The sequence below is a fragment of the Misgurnus anguillicaudatus genome, chromosome 4 (assembly GCF_027580225.2).
Source record: "Misgurnus anguillicaudatus chromosome 4, ASM2758022v2, whole genome shotgun sequence".
Taxonomy (NCBI): Eukaryota; Metazoa; Chordata; class Actinopteri; order Cypriniformes; family Cobitidae; genus Misgurnus; species Misgurnus anguillicaudatus.
Window position 1 is genome coordinate 28,265,920 of NC_073340.2, and position 23,358 is coordinate 28,289,277.

The 23,358-nt window shown below is 38.5% G+C and overlaps 1 protein-coding gene across 3 annotated transcripts in view; it reads left to right on the forward strand.

Annotated features, from left to right (window-relative positions):
* The window catches only part of ndst2b (N-deacetylase/N-sulfotransferase (heparan glucosaminyl) 2b), a 102,847-nt gene that overhangs the window by 76,811 nt on the left and 2,678 nt on the right, over positions 1 to 23,358 (forward strand). For all 3 annotated transcript variants that reach the window (XM_055176068.2, XM_055176071.2, XM_055176070.2), the window contains 10 exons: positions 6,868 to 8,202; positions 13,988 to 14,075; positions 14,153 to 14,307; positions 17,090 to 17,275; positions 17,380 to 17,508; positions 17,911 to 18,093; positions 18,237 to 18,333; positions 20,667 to 20,790; positions 21,730 to 21,904; positions 22,320 to 22,490. In XM_055176068.2, coding sequence (XP_055032043.1) covers positions 7,168 to 8,202; positions 13,988 to 14,075; positions 14,153 to 14,307; positions 17,090 to 17,275; positions 17,380 to 17,508; positions 17,911 to 18,093; positions 18,237 to 18,333; positions 20,667 to 20,790; positions 21,730 to 21,904; positions 22,320 to 22,490 — 2,343 coding nt within the window. In that variant the 5' untranslated portion in view covers positions 6,868 to 7,167. The remainder of the gene's footprint in view (positions 1 to 6,867; positions 8,203 to 13,987; positions 14,076 to 14,152; positions 14,308 to 17,089; positions 17,276 to 17,379; positions 17,509 to 17,910; positions 18,094 to 18,236; positions 18,334 to 20,666; positions 20,791 to 21,729; positions 21,905 to 22,319; positions 22,491 to 23,358) is intronic.

Genomic DNA, 23,358 nt, shown 5'->3' on the forward strand with positions numbered 1-23,358 from the left:
GAAACCAAACAATGTAGCATCTAGTTACATATCTATGGTCCGAGCTCTATGATTGAGTAGAGGCAGCGACTAATTTGCATTTTCATAGATCTGCGTCTACTAAATGAGGCAAGGGTGTAGAGTTACATTTAAGCTGTTTTAAATCATAAAGAAACTACTGTTACAGGTAAAACTTTTACTTATGCTATAATGATCAAAGATGAGTTTTAAAGCTGCGGGCGGCAACAATTTTGATCATATTTTTTATCATATTCACTGAAACCAACACTATGCTTCGATAGAACAACATAAATTAGACTGTTTCAGGAAAAAACGCGCTTCTAGCTCACCTAGAGCCTGTTATTTGTTTTGCAAAAATCCACCGCTCCCGGTTCATTTGGTCCAATCAGCGCAGGCCGGTTCATTTGGTCCATTCAGTGCAGGGCTGTGTAAAATCTGCCTGTCAATCACAGTACTTGCACGCGCCACAGATCCCCCCTCCCTTACGCGCGTTACAATATCACATGCATCCGTCTGAAGTTCACAAGCGTGTTGGATTGAACGCAGCGTAATGGCGAAGAGAACTTTCACTAACAAACTTCCGATTCCTCGGTTAACAACCAGAGCTAGTAAAACAACAAATGATTAGAAGTAAACAAATATATAAAGCGACCGTGACCGTAATAAAACTAGGATCAATATCAAACCAGCATTTGAAAGGTGGAGGAATCTACGAGATTTTAAAGGGTTCAAGTTGGATGCAGAGCTTGCCACATTTCTTCTCGACAGGTAATTGTGCTTTATCAACCATTGATTGTGTTTCGGAGTGTTATGTAAGTAATCTAAGTATTCTTGCTAAGTATGCGTTCACAATAATACTTTTGCACACGCGCTGACGAGGACGAGCTCGAGAAGGGACGTGGCTCGGTGGTAGTGCGGGAGGGACATGAAATTGTAAACATTTGGAAACTGCTCAATCCTCCAGAGTTGCCGACGGCAGCTTTAACTGATAAAATGGGGAGACTTTAAGCTTAAAGGTAGTTGACCCAAAAATTAAAATGCTGCATTTACTCACCCTCTTGTTGTTCTAACCCTGCATGAGTTTCTTTATTCTATAAATAAGATATATCTGCCATTTCCATAGTAGGAAAAACAAATACTATTGAAGTCAATGGGTAGTATCAACTGTGTGGTTATCGTCATTTGTCAAAATATCTTCTGTATTGAACAGAATAAAGAGACTCAAACACATTTAAAACAAAATGAATATGAGTAAATGATGACAGACTTTTCATTTTTGGGTGAACTATCCCTTTAACATTGCCTCAAGTTATATCTGGCAGGTTCAATTCCTTCTCTTATTAATAGGGGAGAGCGGGGCACAGCCTAACGCTTTTTGGCTTTGGCTCAATCATTAAAATAATATTTGAGTTTGATTAATAATATTTTTATACACATCTCTGCTACAAATGACCATTTGAAGTTTGTTTCTAGTACTTACCATTCTTGGACAATTACACCAAACATGACAGAAGTGCAAACGTTGCAACTTATCCCATAGGTGGGTTTAATTGTAACAGGCAGGGGGTTAGTTGTAACCCTTGCTAAAAATTAAGTTTGCAGGCAAATATTTCAATACTATTTTGTCTATATACTTGAAGTGGATATTGTTTTTATATTTGCCTATAATAGACACATATCTACACTATTCATCCCTCATCTAACCATAGTTTAGTTATAAATGTATACAAATGTTTAAATTTGTGAGAAAAAGCAGCACAATTATGATAAAAAAAACATTTTTATATGTGACTGAGTCTGTAAAAACCATACTAAAGTCTCAAAATCTAATTCTGAGATAATGAAAATCAAAGTCTGATTTTAGCCGTTCATTTCATTATGATTTCAATCTTTGACGTGACCTTATTCAATCAATATTAAAGATATGAACAAAAATAAATTTGGATAATAACTAAATTTTTGATAAGACAGGCACATTTATTTTGTTGGCAGCCAGAAATCATTTGTGTGTAGCCTATTTAAAACAACGGCAAGAATCACGCTAATGTTAGCGGATTAATATCGTTAGTGCTTAGTTGTAACGTACCGTTGCAACTAACCCCGCTGGGTGAAAATATTTTTAAGCCCATCAAAAAGTTGCTTTAGAGCTGCAGACATAATTCAAACTGATGCTATGTTTTAGTCAACAAGACACTGATTAATATGCAATAGCATTGGATTTGGTATCTTAAACGCCCAACTCAGAAACCAAAAAAAAAAAAACATTTGATGAAAAAATTTACTTACATGGCACCAAAACACTCTTTTATCAATAACTCTCTAAAAAAAATGATACCTTTCTATAAATTTGCGGGAGACCGTCTTTTGGCATTGTGAAAACAATATGGAAAAAACAAATCGCCAACCCTGTGCAACAATGTAAACGGTCCGTGTTACAACTAACTCTGCATTAGGTTTTGCCCCGCCCACCCCTACTCTGTTGCTGTTACACCTTCTGCACAATTCTTGTCCTTATTTTACCTGTAGATCAAGTTTTAACCAGAAGGCACCAGACACGATCAGTCTTTATATAAAGCCGATGAGAGCCGGTGGCTTACAGATTTGACAAAGAACAGTCCCATAGAGCCTTTCTCCTCCCGGCTAGACACACAACCCTGACTGCCTTTGCCTGGCAGACATAAACCCTATTGGCCATAATAACTTCATAGATCGAACCGTACACCTGAAATCAAACGCAATACGTGTGCAGAATCAGTTTCCTGAGTGCCGTGGGAAGAAACCGTCTTGAGGGGTCTCGTGTGACATGAGGCCGGTACCCCGAGGCACCTTTGGGCTAAACTGGTTCTGGCCTTCTGCATTAGTCTCTGTGGAGTCACGGAGTATACAGTTTTGTAGTCACAGCTGCTGCACTGTTCCTGTTCAAATCTTAAAAAATAAAGAGGCTTATATATGGAGAAAAATATGACATTCCCAGATGAAAAGACATCAGTGTAGTTGTCATAGGCTTTCTACTGCATAACACACAGTTATCAGAGTAATTTCTTGGCAACTGGAAATATCCATTTATAAAGTATAATGTAATCCAAAACGGCAAAGTCAGCTTATATTTTATCTCTTTTAACTTCCTCACGCTAATCCATTCAGTTTTTTTTCTTTCAGAAATTAATCATTAAAATGTGCCGCATTAATGGAACCGTGGATCTCTGGAGCAGAAAGACTTCATATCCAATGCTTGTCCTGCACATTTTAACTAATACAAGCGGAGAGGGAATTTAAAGCCATTACTTAATAGAAGCCTAATGCAGTGTGTCAAACTTAATGATTTTCGCCCGTGTCCTTTGAATACAGACGCCCTGAAATAATGCTTGTGTAGTCGATCATGACATCAGATGTACTCTTGGTAGGGATGTTGCTTGGCCTACTTAGCGTGAACTCTCACGGCGTCAGGTTTCTCTGCCGTATGTACGGCCCGAACGGTGTGCATCTACCAAACCTTTCCTCAACTTCCAAAGGAGGCAATAATGAATGTTCACATGTCACATTGAGGACATCATAGAAGTAAACTCATGACCATCTGACATTCATACTTCACACACACTTCTTTTATGCAGTATACACGCTGTAGCACTCGCACACATTTTCCAGTCACACCTGAAAGCTTATATCAGGAGAGCGTGACTGAGAGATGGTTCAGGGGGCGGAGTTATTTTGGGATCCTGGGAAAAGGTCTCATATAGACGTAGGAGAGATTTGATGATGGGTGGATTGAGTGTTAATGGGGCAGGGGTGTCTGTTTTTGTGAGTATCTCTGTGAGTGATCAAGTATGTGTTTATACCTCTCGTCTAATGGAAAAATCGGCAGATGTCTGGCCTACATTACTTTGGAGACATGGAGTGGCCTCTTTTTTTCCGAGATGATATGACTCTTTGACCTAGAGTTTATTGAGAGTGAAGTTCAGATATAAAAATGACTGTGTTCTGATATTCCCGTGTTTTCTGTGAGTATTTATTTGGGAATTACTAGTAGGTTTGCACTCTATTTTAGTACTCTATATTTAAATGTAGTTAAGTTTGCACCTACAGTACTGTGCAAAAGTCTTAGGCCACCATGTCAGAATTAGATTTGTTGTTTTTGCAATGTTATAGTGATCATATATAATTGTTTCTCAGTCTTTTTAAAAAAATACATCCAGAAAATACAGGAAATTTGTATATATTAAAAACTGTATAAAAATGTAAAATGCTGTGTCAAGTTTTTAGGGTAAACTTCCCTTCCACTTGAGCAATAGCAGGAAACTGCAGGATCTCTTAAACCTAAATTTAAAATAATTTTAAAGAAATTTGTCTTTTCACTTCATTCTGCTCAAAAAACACTCAAGATGTGTTTAGTGCCAAGAGAGGTCACACTAAACACCAAAGATGCCAAAAGACGACATTTAGTCCTGAAAAAATATTTATTATTTTTTTGTACATATTTCCTGTATTTTCTGTTTGTATCTTAATAAAATAGATTGAAAAATAAATATGGATGGACATTAAAACTTCTAAAACAACAAGTCTGGTGGTGGTGGCCTTATGGTGCATTCACACCAGCCACTGTAGAGGACATTTGAGTTTACTTGCTTTATTTGCATGTGAAATTCGAGACTCTGCTCGCTTACTGTAATCACGTCACTACTACAGCAAGGTCCTGATTGGTTAACGCGGTGCGGAAATCCGCCGAAGTTCAGATTTTTCCACTCGCGTGTTTCCCGCGGCAATGCTCAATTCGTGCTGCACCTATCGCGCATACCGCACCGCAGGATGCCTAATCGCGTCTTTGCATTGACTTAAAATGTAAATCACTAGCGCTTGCTGCCTCTACTGCGTCTGGTGTGAAACCTGCATAAGACTTTTGCACAGTACTGTATGTGAAATGTATCTTTTCTTGTATTTTGAAAGGTAATTTGGAGGCCAATTTGAAATATAAACCGTCACTGTTAGGGGTAATACAAATGCAGTGTGTAAAGTGTGTTCTTATCAGTGGCAGCCGATGACTTCTCTTCCAAGGGGCGCGAATTCAAAAAATGTGTTTAGTAGTGTTGTATGTTGCTTGTCATGTCAAAATATGTGTTCGGTGATTTGATCATCAATCCCTTTGAATCGTCTGCAGCAGGCACATATTTTGACATGACACGTGATGCACATAGGTTCACATGACGCACCGAACACATATTTTGACATGACAAACTAAATACATGTTTTGATGAGCTTTGCATCGTGCTCCCTCGAAAAATAGATCATTGGCCGCCACTGGTTCTTATTAAAAACAAATGGTAACGGTTTTAAGGGGTGGTCACACACCACACTTACAGTTTTATTGACTTCCATTCATAAGTAATGCAAATGTGTCAGACCGAAAATGCAAGGATGACCTTTCTCTACTGAAAAGCAAAGATATTGGAACCGATCCCCACCCATATTCATCACACCAAAGTTTCGAAAAATGCATTTGACTAAGTGACTGCACACTTAGCTGCATCCGAAGCCGTCCGAAATGGATGATCACCCGGATGACCTACTACTCAGAGCCAGCGCCAGACCATAACTAACAGGGGGGCACGTGGCTTCCAACGGTGGGGCACGCAATTAGCAACAATAACTTACAGTGCAAGCACACACCCATACAACTAGTACAGACTGCCAGCTCATTTCCCGTATAAAGTGCAGAAGATCACAAACTATGCGCAAAATTAAACTATTTTGAACTTTGACCGCGGCATGAGCGCAAGCTGCGTTCCGCTGCGCTTTGCTTGACGCAACAACAAACCGCCCTCGCGCGGCGCAAGCCATTGAAATGAATGGGTTTCATAGCGCAGCGCACACCGCGTCCCAAAAGCTGCTTTACCATAATCACGTCGTAATGCTGTTAACAGTCTATAGCCGCACTTCACATTTAAGCTTACGTAAATTAAAACAACGCTAACTTACCTTTAAAAAAGCTAAAGCCGGCGTGTACGTACTACTTCCGTAAAGATCCTGAATTGATCCTGAAAAGATCCTGAATAAAATTCTTAGGCAGATGTACGGCCCGCGAATGCCCCCCCCTTGACGCCGGCCCTGCTACTACTTCCGCAAAGATCCTGAATTGTTCATTCGTTAGACACTTTACTATATTGTGAGCTCCCGGAAGGGCAGTTATCCAATGAGGGAAAAGATGGAAAGGCGTTGTTTTATTCAAAAACATCCGAAAGCGTTAACGCAACTCTATTCAAATGCTAATACATATATTAATCAGCCATCCATGGTTTATGGTTAAAAACACATACCTCTGACATCAGCCGGAAATATGATGCTCCTTACCATGTTTGAAAGATTCGCGCACAATGCAATGCTAACAGGCTGTGAATCCAAGCGGGAGGAATTATGATAATGTCGGTCTTGTCTACATCACCAATCCCAGGAAGTGCTGTTGCCTACAATCTGTGTGTTTGTTGTAGTCCAAGAAAAGAGATTTACATTGGAGACAATAACTCGCGTCATAATTTACTTTGGGATTTGTACCTTTTGCATATCGTTAACATGTACTAATACACACTTAAACACCAAAGGAAATGTAAAATCATGAATCGGACCATTGGTGCTCTTTAACAATAGTAAGCAGATGTTAAGTACGGTGTGTTATGTTGCAGTTTTGCAAAAGAAGTACACAACACTATCTTGTAAAATTCTTAGGCAGATGTCCTTTTTAAGCCATGTCCATGAAAATACCTCAAGCTTTAGGCTTATCCAGAGTCTAGACGTTGTAAAATGTCTCCCTGGATATTAAGATATACAGGATTAGTTCTGATCCTTCTAACCTTTTCTTTCTTGTTTTTTGTCTTTTAGAAAGAACAGGAGGTTCTGCTAGAATACGTTTCTGCTCAACCACATTTATGAAGCACCAGAAGACCAACAGAGCAACGGTAAAAAAAACGTGATGCCGTGATGTCTCCGGTTGCCTACGCATAGGGTTGTTTTATGGATGGACGAAGCAAGATACACAATACGGCAAGCGGCGAATCCGCCGCAGGCTATGGGGGCCATGGTGACCTAGAATGAACTATTGTTTCCTGGCAGGGCAACAATATTCCTGTCTAATTCCTTACCTTACACTTCACCCCAGCCGTCCATTTGGCCAAAGCAGCCATGGCTGGAGTGAGGAAGCTGGCACGGGCTGTCAGGCATCAGGGTCTTCACCGCCTTATCGTAGCGCTTATACTCTTCTGCCTGCTTTCCATGGCTTACCTAGCTTACCACGTCAGTGCAGGACCCAAAATTAAGGAAGCTCCCTTGCCGCTCCCGCTGGGTAATTGTGTTGCGACATCTGCCATCGGTGGTGGACAGAGGGCGCCGCTGTTCTTGCCATCTCAGGTCAGCCAACGCAAACACTTGGGTAGGATGGCCGACAGCTCACGGACGGAACCTGTAGTCCTGCTGTTTGTGGAGAGCATCTACTCCCAACTCGGACAGGAGATCGTTGCCATTTTAGAGTCAAGCCGCTTTCATTATCGCACCGAAATCGCACCAGGAAAAGGTGACATGCCTCCTCTAGCGTGGCGAGGCCGCGGGCGTTACACGCTCATCGTCTACGAGAATCTGCTTAAGTATGTCAATTTGGATTCTTGGAATCGCCAATTGCTGGATAAATACTGCCAAGACTACGGAGTAGGAATAATCGGCTTTTACCGTGCAAATGAAAACTCGCCATCCAGCGCTCAGCTAAGAGGCTTTCCTCTCTTCCTCCGTTCTAACCTTCCTCTTTGGGACTACAGAGTGAACCCCGCTGCACCCCTGCTCTACATCACCAAACCTAATGAGCTGGAGCCGGGCCCTTTGCCTGCAGACAACTGGACCATATTCCTGTCCAACCACAGCACATATGAGCCAGTTCTGTTAGCAAGCCCCAGACCAACCGAACTTAATCAGCTCCCAACACATTCACACCAACAGAGGGCGCTGCTGGCCACGGTTGTGCAGGACCTCGGCCTTCACGATGGGATCCAACGGGTGCTCTTTGGTGGTAGCTTGACTTTCTGGCTGCACAAGCTGCTGTTTGTGGATGCCGTTGGGTATTTAACTGGCAGGCGGCTCAGCTTGTCATTGGACAGATTTTTACTAGTGGATGTGGATGATATATTCGTTGGGAAGGAGGGGACACGCATGAAAGTAGCAGATGTGGAGGTAATTACACGAAGTCCTGAAAGAGAGATATGTTATAAGATCCCAAGACTGGGACTTATTATACTGATGTTTCCAAGTGGAACAATTGTTTAAACAAAAAAAAAATATTTGCAGTTCTGGCTAATTAGTATTGCTAATACAGAAGGTTAGCGACTTTCTTGAATGTGCCAAATTTACATTGGTGCATGTCTCACTAAACACAGTTTTTTACCTTTTATATATTTAGTAGACACTTTTCATCCAGAGCGACTTGCGGATGAGTACTGTAGCATTTGTGACCCTGGACCACAAAATCAGTCACAAGTAGCACGGGTATATTTGTAGCAATAACCAACAATACATTTTATTGGTCAATATTATCATTTTTATGCCAAAAACCATTATGATATTAGGTACAGATTAGGGATGCATAATAATATAATAATAATAATAATAACTTTATTTTTATATAGCGCCTTTAAAGTAGCTTCTCAAGGCGCTTTACATAACAGAAAATAAGAAAACAACGCACACAAAATGAGACAAGTAATGCATACATACATGTAAGAATAAAACAAGTAAATGCATACGTACATGTAAAAATGAGACAAGTAATGCATACATACATGTAAGAACACACAACAAATAAAAGGGTCATAAAAAGGCTATCCTAAAAAAGTGAGTCTTTAAAAGAGATTTAAAACTACTAAAGTTCTGTGCGTCTCTGATGTGAGGAGGGAGTGCATTCCAGAGTCTAGGTGCGTACGACGAAAAAGCCCTATCCCCTACTGAGCGCAGCCGTGACTGTGGGACTGCTAATAGTCGTGCCTGTGAGGAGCGCAAGTGACGCGTGGGTGTATAAAAAGTTAAAAGTGCTGACAGATACTGGGGGGCAAGACCATGCAGTGCCTTGTATGCAAGCATGAGGACTTTAAAATCAACTCGGAACCTGACCGGAAGCCAGTGCAGGGACTTGAGAATTGGTGTAATGTGCTCATTTTGCCTGACTCCAGTCAGGATCCTAGCAGCTGAATTTTGCACATATTGTAGTTTATTCAGTGTGGTTTTAGGAACTCCAATCAGAAGTGCATTGCAATAGTCAATGCGAGAGAACACAAAAGTGTTAATAAGCCTTTCAGTCACAGAGCGGGACAGCATAGGACGAAGTCTAGCGAGATTAAAGATTAATCGCGATTAATCTATAGCAGAATAAAAGTTTTTGTTTACGTCATATATGTGTGTGAACTGTGTATAATAATTATGTATATATAGATTTGCACACATGCATGTATAATTTTAAGGAATTTTTTTTAGATATTAAGTATTTATATTTATATATAATATAAATTATACAAAACTATACAAATGTATGTAAACATTTCTTAAATATATACATGCATGTGTGTGCATTTATCTATACAAAGTTGTTATACACACAGTTCACACACATATATGATGTAAACAAAAACTTTTATTCTGCTATAGATTAATCGCGATTAATCGTTATGCATCCCTGGTACAGATCATGTTCCATAAATGTCCTACCGTAAATATGTCAAAAATGTATTTATCATTAGTAATATGTGTTGCTAAGGACTTCATTTGGACAACTTTAAAGCAATTTTCGTAATATTTAAATTTTTTTGCACACTCAGATTCCATTATTTAAATAGTTGTATCTCTGCCGAATATATTCTAACAAACCATGCATTAATGAAAAGTTAATTTTTTAGCTTTCAGGTGATGTATGTATACTGTCTCATTTTCACAAAATTTACCCTTATGACTGGTTTTGTTTTCCAGGGTCACATTTAACTCTTTCCCCACCATTGATGAGTTAACTCCTCAATTAAAGGTGGGGTGCATGATCTCTGAAAGCCAATGTTGATATTGAAATCACCTAAACAAACACGCCAATACCCCAATAGAATCTGGACCCTCTTTTGATTGACCCGCCCCACACCTACGCAACCCAGGCAACGATGTTGGTTAGTAGACACACCCCTTACTGCTGATTGGTTACAGGTGTGTTTTGGTACTGGGCTCGACTCCCTTTTCCAAATAGTTTTTCAAAAATCATGCACCCCGCCTTTAAGAGAAAACGCTTCCCTGCCAAATAACGAGTTTTTTCCAACAATCCATATTTCCGCTATTATCCACTAGGGCTGGGCAAAAAAAATAAATTTTTTGATTAATCGTTTTTTTTTCCGTGGTTGATTCAAAATCGATTCTCAAAGGCCACAAATCGATTTTTTTTTCATATTTATTTGCGCAAACATTGAACGTAAGATTAACGTTAATCTAATTACTAGTCTAGATGTTACCCTCTTTTTTTGCCTTGCGCGATGTTACCAAGGAGCGAGAGGTGAGCCTGTCATTTATTCATTTAGTGCTTAAAATTGTGGTTTTCTGGTGCTTCGTCGACGTTGATGCCACCTTCACATAAAAAGTCAGAGGTATGGAAGCATTTTAGATTTCGCAAGCAAGACGATGACGATAGTGTTGTGGCTCTTAATTTCTTTTTTTATTACCGACTTGTAAACTTCTGATCACTGTTCTTTTTTATAAATATAGTAAGTGTATTAAATCTTGAGTTAAATTAAATTGAGTTGAATCGAGTATAAAAATCACCCTGAGAATCAAAATCGAAACGAAATCGAAACGATCTGGAACATCTGAATCGATACCCAGCCCTATTATCCACCAGGTGACACTTTTACCGAGGCATAAAACCCGTAAGTATTTCCTTAGGGCAAACAGTTTAAACTCCGTGTATATTTTTATAATCGAATCTCTGAATCTCTGATACTCTGACTCTGATCTCTAACAAAAGTCCTTTAAAAATCGCAGTTATCTCAGCTTTTTGCTTAAAATGTGATATTTTTGAAGAAACCTACCCATATTTGAGAAGTGATAAAAAAATAAAAAAATTTAAGCAGAGGGTCTGTTCTTTCATTTGATATATTGTATGTTTATATATTTAAAGCTCACGTAAAGGCCGATTTATAGTCGTGCGTAGGTTCTATCCGTAGCCTGTGCGTAGCTCTGCGTAGCCTGACGCGCACCTCGCAAAATTTTTAACAGCGCGTCAGTTCTACGTGGACCGCAAGCACTGTGATTGGTCCACCAGAACCCCTCCCATCAGGTAAAAAAAATCGGCGTAATATGTATTTCCGTTTGTGACGGTGAAAACAAAGATGAGCCAAGTTGAGGAGTGATTTAACTCAAACTGCATCAAAAGTCGCTGTTTATTTACTTCCATCATTGCTGGTCTTCTCAAATTATACAAAAGGTGCTGTTTCTCTACGACGACGCAAAAGTATAAATGAAAACGGACACGGAACCTACGCCGTCGCTGCTACGCCGTAGGACTTACACACGACTATAACGAGCCCTTAACACATGCTGTTTCTGCATTTTTGATGTTAATCTGGAGTACCTATAGAGAAGTATGACATCCTTTATATCTCCGAAGAGTCTTTAGTTTAATCAGATTTATAAAAGAAAGATTAGCTTTACAGAATCTTTCCAATAACGTACGAAAAAATGAAAAAGGAAGAGTTACTACCGCGGGTGAAGCAACACTATACAACACTGTTTTAACTTATGATTCACTACATGTTCGTGTCATTTATATAATATGCAAGGGCCTATTTCCAACATAAGACAAAAGTCTTACTTACCGCATGCAACTCGTGACCCGGTTTGGAAACCGGGTTGTATCAAACACACACGCAAAACTCCGCTGCTACCCAGGAAAATAAACTATATCCATTGTTTCAATAAGGCTGGCTTTCTTCTCCTTACATCCAAAAACACACTGAGTTTTGAAATTAAACAAAGCTGTGTCGCGTGATAAGATGTTTGCAAGTTGTAGCGTTTCTACATCTGATTGACGGGTGGGCGGGGATTTCCGGGGGAAGTGCCCATATAAAGAAGTGATACGTATAGAAAACCCCTGAAACGTCAGTTGGACCTGTAATCGAAAAAAACTTTTCGAACCCTGGCGAAGTGCATTCGTCACAGAAATACTATGTAACACGCCCAAATGCTTTTTTGACACTTTGCCTACGTTTAGCATGAGGAAACAGCTCTATAACCATGTTACTAAGTCAGAATGCTTGAAATACCATTGAACCACCCCTTTAACTCTTTCACCGCCAGCGTTTTAAAAAAAAAGTTGCCAGCCAGCGCCAGCGTTTTTCATGATTTTCACCAAAGTTTAATGCCTTCTATAAAATGTTCTTCTTTAAATATATAAACATACATATACCAAATGAAAGAACAGACCCTCTGCTTTCAAACAAAAAAAAACGTTTCATCCTACCTTAAGTGGTTCTTTTGTAATCAGCTTTTGAATATGGGTAGGTTTCTGCAAAAACACCACATTTTGAGCAAAAAGCTGAGATAATTCCATTTTTGTGACGGACTTTTCATAGAGATCCCATTCAGAGCGATCTTTAAAACAGACACGGACATGCAGCCGCTTGCCATAGGGCAATACTTCCGGGTTTAAAAAGTTGCGGAAGTTGTGGATAATAGCGGTATTGCAGAAAGACGGAAAATCTCGTCATTGGCGGGGAAGCATTTTCTCTTAATTGACGAGATGTCTCGTCAGTGGCGGTGAAAGAGTTAAAGAACATTTTCTAGGAATTCGTTAAACTTTTGTAAAAATCATAAAAATGCTGCCGCTGGCTGGCAACCTTTTTTAAAAACGCTGGTGGGCAAGAGTTAATATTTTGTCAATCTGCTATATGAACTATATAAGCTATGATCTTGTGAATTAAATCCCATAGTAACATTGAAGCAGGGGTTTGATCCTAGGAACGAAAAAGTAACCACACACGACACAACATAAACAGCATTGCAGCTCCCAGCAACCCCTTAACCACCCCTGGCAGCATCCAAAGATAGCTGCAGAGATGGTGCCACAAAGCACCACTTGTAAATGCAAACCTGTTACTTTAATCAGACCTGACCCAGTTCTTTCTTCATCAAATATTCTGCTCTTCCTCATTGCTTTGTGTTTGAATAATCCCTCCTCTTTCTCTCAGAGCAGCTCACCGACTGCATTCACACTCCCAGCGCTTCTCCATGACTCAAATGAAGCGAATAAATTAACAGACTTAATACGGATAAGAGATGTTTTCTGTCCGCTGTTGTTTGTAGAGAGTCATGATTATTGTGTTTAAGAGAGAGAGAGCTTATTTGTAATGTCTCTTGCTCGCTCTCTCTTCGGAGTGAATGAAGGCTGTAGGCTGGTATGGGGCTAATTAGACCGGCTCGCTTTTTAATTTAAGCTGATATGTTCTCATAGGGGGTTCTGTGTGGCCCACCACACCAAAAGCAATGATATGCCTGAGGTTTTCACTTTCCTTTCTGCTTTTCTCTCTTTTTCTTGCCTTTTTCTCCTGGTAGGATTATTTTTTCTCTCCTCAAAGTTTACTTTCTGTGCCCCTGTTGTTCTTACATTTTCTCTCCACCTGTTTAATGTGCATCCCCTGTGTAATATCGCACACTAATATAATTCATGTAAGTAGGGCTCAGTGATGTGATGGTATATCAGACTACATTATGTTTTAATTATCAGCCCTTTCTTCCCAGCAGTTCCCAGATGCTTACAAAAACTCTATCAATCTCTATACAGTTACTGTGATCCACAATGACTCAGATTGTGATACAAGGTTTTGCTGTAGTTTAATCCTACAATAGTTTTTATATTTATACCCTATAATATGCATGATAACCTGATAATCATCTTTGTCATCTAAATACTTTATGTAATTTATTTCTCTTTATTCTCCAGGCACTGCTTCAAACACAGAACAAACTCCGTTCTCTGGTTCCTAATTTCACCTTTAATCTGGGATTTTCTGGAAAGTTTTTCTATACAGGTACAGTATGATGTCCTGTCCTAAGTGATGTGCAAAAGGTCTAAACAACAGACAATGATCCTCTGTTTGTTCTTCAGGTACAGATGAGGAAGATGAAGGGGACGACACTTTGCTCCGACACAGGCAGGATTTCTGGTGGTTTCCTCACATGTGGAGTCACATGCAACCTCACCTCTTCCACAACGTCAGCGTGCTGGCTGAACAGATGAGACTCAACAAGCAGTTTGCACAGGTCAGAATATGAACCGATTCGGATGTCCTGATCAGATAACTCACATCATTAAATCCTTGTTTTATCCTTGACGCTGATGCTGGTTGATACACATTGCAAGGACGATGATTCAGGGTCACGCTGCATCCTGAATCGCGTACTACGACAGTACGTACTGAATTAGAAGAACGTAGTGCTTTATTAATGAAATTACGAATACGGCGTGTCCCGGTTCGGAGGCTGCGACCTTCTAAGGATGTATTCTAAGATCGATTGTGTCACAGCAGTGCGACTTAAGGCTAGTAAGGCCGTCCCAATAGGCTTTATGCCCAGCTGCACTACTTCCTGAACTTCAGCCAGCTCCTTGTTTCCTATCTGCCATTATTGGACAAACTGATTAATCCAGGTGTGTCTGATTATTGTTGTTGTGACTACTGAGGTAAGGCACACCTGAATTTATCAGTTTGTTTGTGACTACTGAGGTCAGGCACACCTGGATTAATCAGTTTGTTTGTGACTACTGAGGTCAGGCACACCTGGATTAATCAGTTTGTCCAATAATGGCAGACAGGAAACAAGGAGCTGGCTGAAGTTCAGGAAGTAGTGCAGCTGGGCATAAAGTCTATTCAAAGGATGCTTAGAATGAAGCCTCAAAATGCATCCCTATTTCTCTGCGCTGTTAAGGATAGAACAAATGGATCCTTGACGGCCGAGGCTATCCCAAGATTCATTGCCCGCATCCAACGCTTGCATATAACGGCTGGATATTCTAAAATAAACAATTAAAACCTTTAAAAAAGTGTGTATTTATCAAAAAACATTTTCTTGTCACTGTTTTAGTATTATAAGTTATGTTTTGTGTTAATATTATTCTGTTTATGTTGCGTATATTTCTAAGGTTGATTAATTTGATATACTGTTGAATAGTTGAATCTACATTAACGTGTTTTCTCAAATAAATTAATATTTTTCTGATTTCATATTAATTTTAATAAGTCAGAAACGTCTCCACTGTGTCCTGCTGACAGGCACGGTGGACGTGTGCAGCAGCTGACGCAAATTATGGGTCCTCTGAAGGTTAGACCGTCTCATTTCAGTTCTCTTTGCGGACTTCTGAGGCTGCCACCTTGAAAGACGAGTGCTCGCCTTTTAAGGTCGCATCCATAGAAGGTCGCAGCCCTTGAATTGGCACATAGCTATAGTTTTAAAATTGTTATTAAAGTTACAAAATTTAGTTATTATTTTTATACCTTGTGTTATTTAAGTGTGTGCATTAGGGGTTGTGACGAGACACTTGCTTCACGAGATTGGGTTCACGAGACGAGACTAGATTTTTACACTTTTTAAGAAATCCTCAATGATAAAATGTATAAATGGGAAACTGAAATTACATCAATTTGAAATGTTTTAACTAATCTAAGACTGTCCCTAAAATATTTTGGTAATTGCTAATAAAGAATTTTTTTTTTTTTTTTGGTAACAAAAATTTACTCAAGTGAGCAATAACCTTTAAAATGACACAATAATGATTATGCAATAATAACTGGTTCAAAGAAAATATCAAAACCAAGTAAACACATGGTGGTTTTTATTAAACAAAACATTAATATAGCCTATGTGAAAAAAAGCATTATGTATTATAACAGATGCCACGCAGAGGGCGCTAGCGGGCTCGCGGATGTTATCTTTACTTTCACTTTGGATTGAGAAAACGCTTACTTTTAGCCAAACAACGTTTACATCCATTTAAATCTTTAATATTTGTCCAAATCTTCACATTAGAACTAATACAGGTACTGTCATTCTTGAGCAAGAACATGCAGACATTATGGGGCGGTTTCCCGGACAGGGTTTAGATTAATCCAGGACTACTCTGTAGTTATTTTAGGATATTTAACCCTCTATAGGCCCCTTTTTCCTGTATATGTCAGAGTTCCGTGGGGGTAAAAATGGCCCCATATATAAATTATATATTATACATTTTATAAATATATACATTCTTAATGATACAAATAATATAGCATTTTTTGATTACTTCCAATCTATACATTAATACTGTGTTTTGGGAGATATAAAGTACTTTTGTACCGTTTTACCACTAAATTCCTCAACTACACAATTAGCTTGCCTGTAAAATATAATTTTTTTGTGAAAAATTCACATAAATTATGATCTAAATTGGATTTAAATAGTTTTTAGATATTGATCTAGATGTTATGTGTTGAAGCTATCAGGTGTTTGTTTAGAAAAAACATAAAATAATTACAATAGTTTTACAATAATTATAATAGAGAGCCATTAATTTCACCGGATGTGGCCAACTACTCACATCACTACTTTATTGATACATTTGGTGAATTTATGTATATATAAACATTAGAAAGGACATTTAAAATAAATATAATTTCAAATAGTAATAGAAAGTGGCTTGGGGTAAAATTGACCCCAAGGGACTTATAAGGGTTAAGTAGTTTTAACAAACAAACCTTACAAAAATTTTTACTAGGGTGCATCTTGAGACAAAAGTAGTTTGTAATAACTACTTAAATACACTATTGTAACACAGGCATAATCCTGGATTTATCTAACTGCTGTCTGGGAAACCGCCCCTAAATATTTATCTGATGCTTTTAATCAAAGCCTCCTATGGTTTACTTGTTACAAAAAAGGTCAAAGTCACAATGGTGAAAGCTCTTGGATCACTTGTTGCACGGATTTAAACCTGCAACCTTTCACTTACCAGCTCAGATATTTAACCATTATGCTTGCTACCCACCCTGACCTCTATTTTTCTGCGTTGCAGGAACATGGGATCCCCACAGACATGGGTTACGCTGTAGCCCCCCATCACTCGGGTGTTTATCCTGTACACAGTCAACTGTACGAGGCTTGGAAGAGCGTGTGGGGCATCAAAGTGACAAGCACAGAGGAGTATCCTCACCTCAGACCCGCTCGCTACCGCAGAGGCTTCATACACAATGGCATACAGGTGTAAACCTCATCTCATGGCCCAAGTCCTGATTCAACATGGAAAGACAAATGATTCTTGTATAGCGTAATGCTGAGAAGTTGTGCATGATTTTATGTATACAGGTTCTTCCTCGGCAGACGTGTGGGCTTTTTACGCACACCATCTTCTATAAAGATTACCCAGGAGGACCTCAGGAACTGGACAAAAGCATCCGCGGTGGAGAACTGTTTCTTACTTTGCTGCTTAATCCGGTTTGTAGCACACACACACACAGAGCGTCCGAATTTTAAAGTTGATCGATTTTGTTTGGATACTTACTGTAGGGTGAAGAGGTCAAGCCCATTTTTCTTCATTAAGTTGGTCAGGCTATTGTAGCTGTTGAAGTTCAGCCAAAACTGTGCAGTAAGGCTAAAATATCCTACTATAATTAAAGATATTTCATTGGCTTTTAAATTATTACATTTACATTTGGAAGATGATTTTATCCAAAGCGACTTTGGCATTTCTGTTATACATTTTATCAGTATGTGTTCCCTGGGATTCAAGCCCATAACCTGTGCACTGCTAATGCAATGCTTTACCATTTGAATTACAAGAACAATGCGCTGCATCTTTTTCTGACCCGAATTGTCCTCTTCCTCTCCAACGGGCAGGTCAGTATATTCATGACTCACCTGTCAAACTACGGCAATGACCGGCTGGGTCTCTACACCTTCGAGTCATTGGTGAGGTTTGTGCAGTGCTGGACTCACCTGCGCCTGCAGACGCTGCCTCCAGTCCGACTCGCTCACAAATACTTCCAGATTTTCCCTGACGAGAGAGACCCCTTGTGGCAGGTTTGTGCAATTACACTCATCGTGTTTGAGCATCTGTTTGATCGAGTTCTAATAATAATTAAACTAAATGTGAAAAGTGCATTTTGTGGAATTTGTAATAGTCACAGTTTAATTTGCTCTCATATTATACAACTGACAAACAGAATCCATGTCATGATAAGAGACACAAAGACATCTGGTCCAAGGAGAAGACCTGTGACAGACTGCCAAAGTTTTTGGTGATTGGCCCTCAGAAAACAGGTAATCCTCGAATAATCTCAGATCTGGATTACTTTACATCTATGCAATTTGCACTTCATTCCAGATGTGGGATTCAAACCCAATATACACATCATACTTTACTCTAATTTAGGCACAAATCTTGTTCATCAGTCATTTAAACCATTAAAATGAACAAAAACACTATGAAATGATTACTTATAATGCCTTTAAAATGTTTGCATTAATGCATTTAATAGACACTTTAATTTTACAGTGCAGGTATAGGGTTCAGTATGTGTTCCCTGGGACTTGAACCTATGACCTTTGAATGGCTAATGTGTGCATTGCTCCTCCAATTGAGCTAAAGTAACATTGATGATAGAAATTAATCTAGGATGCAAGTAGGGGTGGGAGATAAATCGGTAGAAATTTGACAACTTGTAGAGGTTTTGGACTATTGCCAATGTCGAGGTTACGCGCTCACGAAAACTTAATGTTGCACATTAATGGAGTAAATATTCTCGAAAAAAAAAGGTTATAACATTTTTTTTATATTTGCAAAGCGAATATGTAACATTTTTGAAACCTTTTCTTTTTTAATTTATTTTAAAATATTCCCACGTTGTTGTTTATTTTATTTTTTTATTAATACTTTGAGTTGATTCATTGATATTTTGAATGCAATAATAATCCAGTGAATAAGTGATCCTTTTTATATTCATGCAATGTTCTTGTTCTTAAAAAAATAATAATAATAAACTTTATGTTGCACACATATTTAAGAAAAAAATATATATATATATTTTTTAAATAAAAATTAAGCTGTTAAAACACAAACAACTGGGCTATTTGAGCATAATGTTTCTGTGTGAGAGGAACACGCAAGCCGCGCATTCGCTGCTTATTGAGCTCGTAAGCAATTTTGCCGCTTTATTGGCCTTAAATACATTAAATTTGCGTCAAAATTCCCGTCTTTGCAAGTTTTCTCATAAACACAACCATTTAGGTTTTAAAGAATTAGTCTGTTTCCTTTTTAAAAAATCCAGATAATTTTCTAACCACCATGTCATCCAAAATGTTGATGTCTTTCTTTGTTCAGTCGAGAAGAAATTATGTTTTTTAAGGAGGACATTCAGGGATTTTTCTCATTTTGGTGGACTTTGGTGGGCCCCAACGCTTAACAGTTTTAATGTAATCTCGTGAAACGATTGTCATTTCTGGCAGGAAAAAAAATATGCACCTTTGGACCACAACTTCTCTTCTTCCTCCGGCTGTGTGGCGAGCCAGCGCGACTTCGCGTCATTGCATAATGACGTGAAAAGGTCACGTGTTACATATATGAAACACACATTTGCGGACCATTATAAACAATAAACTGACACAAAGACATTAATTAGTATCATTCCACATACAACAACGTCGGTACGGTCCTCTTTCTCAACACTTGTAAACACTGGGGCGAAGGTTCGCATACCTCATCCGTGACCTCTTGACGTGATGACGTATTACGTGAGGTCGTGCTGGCGCGTCACAGGACCGAAGGAAAACTAAAAGTTGTGGTTTAAAAGTGCATATTTTTAATTTTTATTGCCAAAAAAGACAATCGTTTCGCTAGATAAGACCCTTATGCCTCGTTTGGGATCATTTAGAGTTCTTTGAAACTGAAATTTTAAACTGCATTAAAACTGTTAAGTGTTGGGGTCCATTAAAGTCCATTAAAATGAGAAAAATCCTGGAATGTTTTCATCAATAAACTATTTGACTGAACAAAGAAAGACATCAACATTTTGGATGACATGGTGGTGAGTAAAATATCTGGATTTTTTTAAGAAAATGGACTGATCCTTTAAGAGAAAGTAAACAACTGAAAAAACAGCATGCCTAACAGTATGGATCTGGACTTTGGTCTTAAAGTAAAGGTTACCTAATATTGCTCTTGTTTGTCATTCATATTAATTAAAGGAACAGTATGTAAAAATGTATATCAATTAATCATAAAACGGCCTTGATATGTCACTAGACATTAAGAAATAATTTTCATTTCAAGTACTTATATTACTGACATTGGTGGTCTGGCCAGGATATTGTCATTTAAAAAGTGGAGTTGCAGCCCTCGACTGATGTTTATGTTGTCATTTTGTGTATTGGCCTATCTATTTATCTTCAGTGAGCTTTTTAGTTTGTTTTGTCGTTTTTTAGGAAAAGAAAGATAAATAACTGTGTCTTGATCTATAACATTATCATGATATAAAATGACTCGTATCATGATATAATATTTTGTTCAAGTCGCCCACCCCTAGATGCAAGTCAAGGAACAAATAATGTACTGTATTTATAATGAATATTTGATGAATTACTCTGGTGTCACACAGGAAGTACTGCACTCCATTCGTTTCTGACCCTGCACCCTGCCATTACAAGCAGTTTCTCCAGCACGGTCACCTTTGAAGAGGTGCAGTTCTTCAGCGGACCAAACTACCAGCGTGGCATTGACTGGTAACCATGGAAACCCCAGCTATGCTTCATTTCCTTTGTTTCCAAATTAGCTACCCAAACCTACGAACACAATGTACTTACAGTGATATATTTAGTCAGCCCTTTAATTGCACTTTATTAGTGATGCTTTTTCCTGCAAACATCACATTTATTATTATTAGCCGTTCTTGGGATAAGAGATTTAAAGCACTAAGACAAAGTATTCAAATATTTGGCATGTAACCTGGCTGTATTTGAAGTAAAAAATTATTTTGGGTTAAAGGAAAACACCACAGTTTTTCAATATTTTACTATGTTCTTACCTCAACTTGGATGAATGAATACATACCTATCTTTTTTCAATGCGTGCACTTGATCTTTGTACAGCGCCTTGTGGGTGTGTTGGCATTTAGCCTAGCTCCATTTATTCCTTAGGATCCAAACAGGGATGAATTTAGAAGCCACCAAACACTTCCATGTTTTCCCTATTTAAAGACTGTTACATGAGTAGTTACACAAGTAAGCCATAGGAATGTTTGGAGCCATAGGAATGAATGGGGCTAGGCTAAATGCTAACACATTCAAAAAGCACAGTACAAGGATTAAAGGTGCGCTCATTGAAAAAAGATAGGTATTTTTTGATTAATCTAAGTTGAGGTAAGAACATAGTAAAATATTGAAAAAACAAAACAGTTTAATCTGCAGCATTTTAGCATCTAACATAGTCATGTGCCATATTGGGATACCGGATCACACAGGTCAGATCATGCACATCCTTGCTACAATTCCCATACAAATTGTATCCCGCACTATTACACAATTTTTGTAATTCCTCATGTTAATCTGGTGCTTAAATATTTATACATGTCTTAATTTACACAGTTAATTCCTCTTTGTATTGGTACAGTACACAAATTTGACTTATGCTCTTACTGTGACTCTGTCTGTTGTATTTTAAAGGTATATGGATTTTTTCCCCATACCCTCGAATGCGAGTACAGACTTCCTGTTTGAGAAGAGCGCAAACTACTTTGACACCGAGACTGTCCCAAAGAGAGTGGCGGCGCTGTTACCAAGAGCCAAAATAATCACTATACTTATAAACCCCACTGACCGGGCATATTCCTGGTACCAGGTATGTTTGTGTGTACACAATTTTGGGTGGACAGTGCTAAAATGCCTAAATGATTTGTGACATGATTGGTGGTATTAGAAATGCATGTGACCACATCCTATTTTTTGCTAACTTAACTGTGAAGAACCACCTAACTACCATTCACTGTGCTTAAGTTTTAAACGTTGCCAATGATCTCTCCGACATACATTATGGTGTAAATGTGTGACATTTGCAGCAACAATATCATACCATCCTCTTGAAATCTAATCACAGGCATTCGAAACATACATTATCAGAGGTACAAACAGTGTTTAATCTCCGCTGAGCAACTGTGATCAGATCACCAGAGACGGATGTTAATATGTGGTCCATAGAGACACATGAAAGGGAGCAGTATAAATGTTTGATTTCACTACTCTCTCTCTCTTTCTAGCATCAAAGGGCTCATCAGGACCCTGTTGCGCTAAACTATACATTTCATGAGGTGATCACCGCAGGTCCTTCGTCGAACGCCGCTCTGCTTTCGCTGCATCGCCGCTGTCTGCAGCCCGGGGCTTACAGCAGCCATCTGGAGCGCTGGCTACAGCATTACCAACCCAGTCAGGTGCTTACACAAATATAAACACTCACTCCAGCCTAAGGCAAATTCGGTTAAACTATTAATCTCAACAGGAATGCACATACTTGGAAATCTTAATTATTTTTTACTTCATGTTTACGTGCAGTATGTTTGACATGCTGTCAGTCACCACATAAAATGGTTTTATGGTTTAAACCCTCAGTCTGGTAAAACAAATGGAAAAGTGTTTGTAGTAACGTCACACATGCAGCTTTAGAAATAAGTCTTGGGTTTAATTATAGACGGTATCATCTGACGCACGTGCTGCAATGCGATATGCGTCTGGTCCGAATTTTACTTCCGCTTTCAGTTTTTTTAATGGTCTGACTAGTTGCTAAACTGAACTCTTGAACAAATACCTCGTCGAAAATAACAAATGTTTTGGTTTTCTATGTAATCTACGTGTTGTTTATTTTGGTTGTTATATAAATAAACTACGTTTAAAGTACTTTGTTTACCGGAAGTTACTCGTTGACCATGAAAGCTGCTTGTTTATGTTGTTACTGCTGAAGCCGTCTATAGGGCAGAGTTGAGGACAAATTAATTGTAATTAAATCATAGAATGTAAATAAATACATGTTAAAATAAAAAATATATTTTTAATAATATAAATATAAAATGAACAGATACGTTTTATGTACCAATAAAATAACTATGTAAAAGACTACTGATAAAAACTTTAAAGGGGTCATATTATGAAATTATTTTAAGATGTAAAATAAGTATTTGGTGTCCTCAGAGTTCAGATTTGAAGTTTTAGCTCAAAATACTTCACAGATAATTTATTATATAAGATGTTAAAATTGCCACTTTGTAGGCCTGAGCAAAAATTTGCAGTTTTTGGGTGTATTCT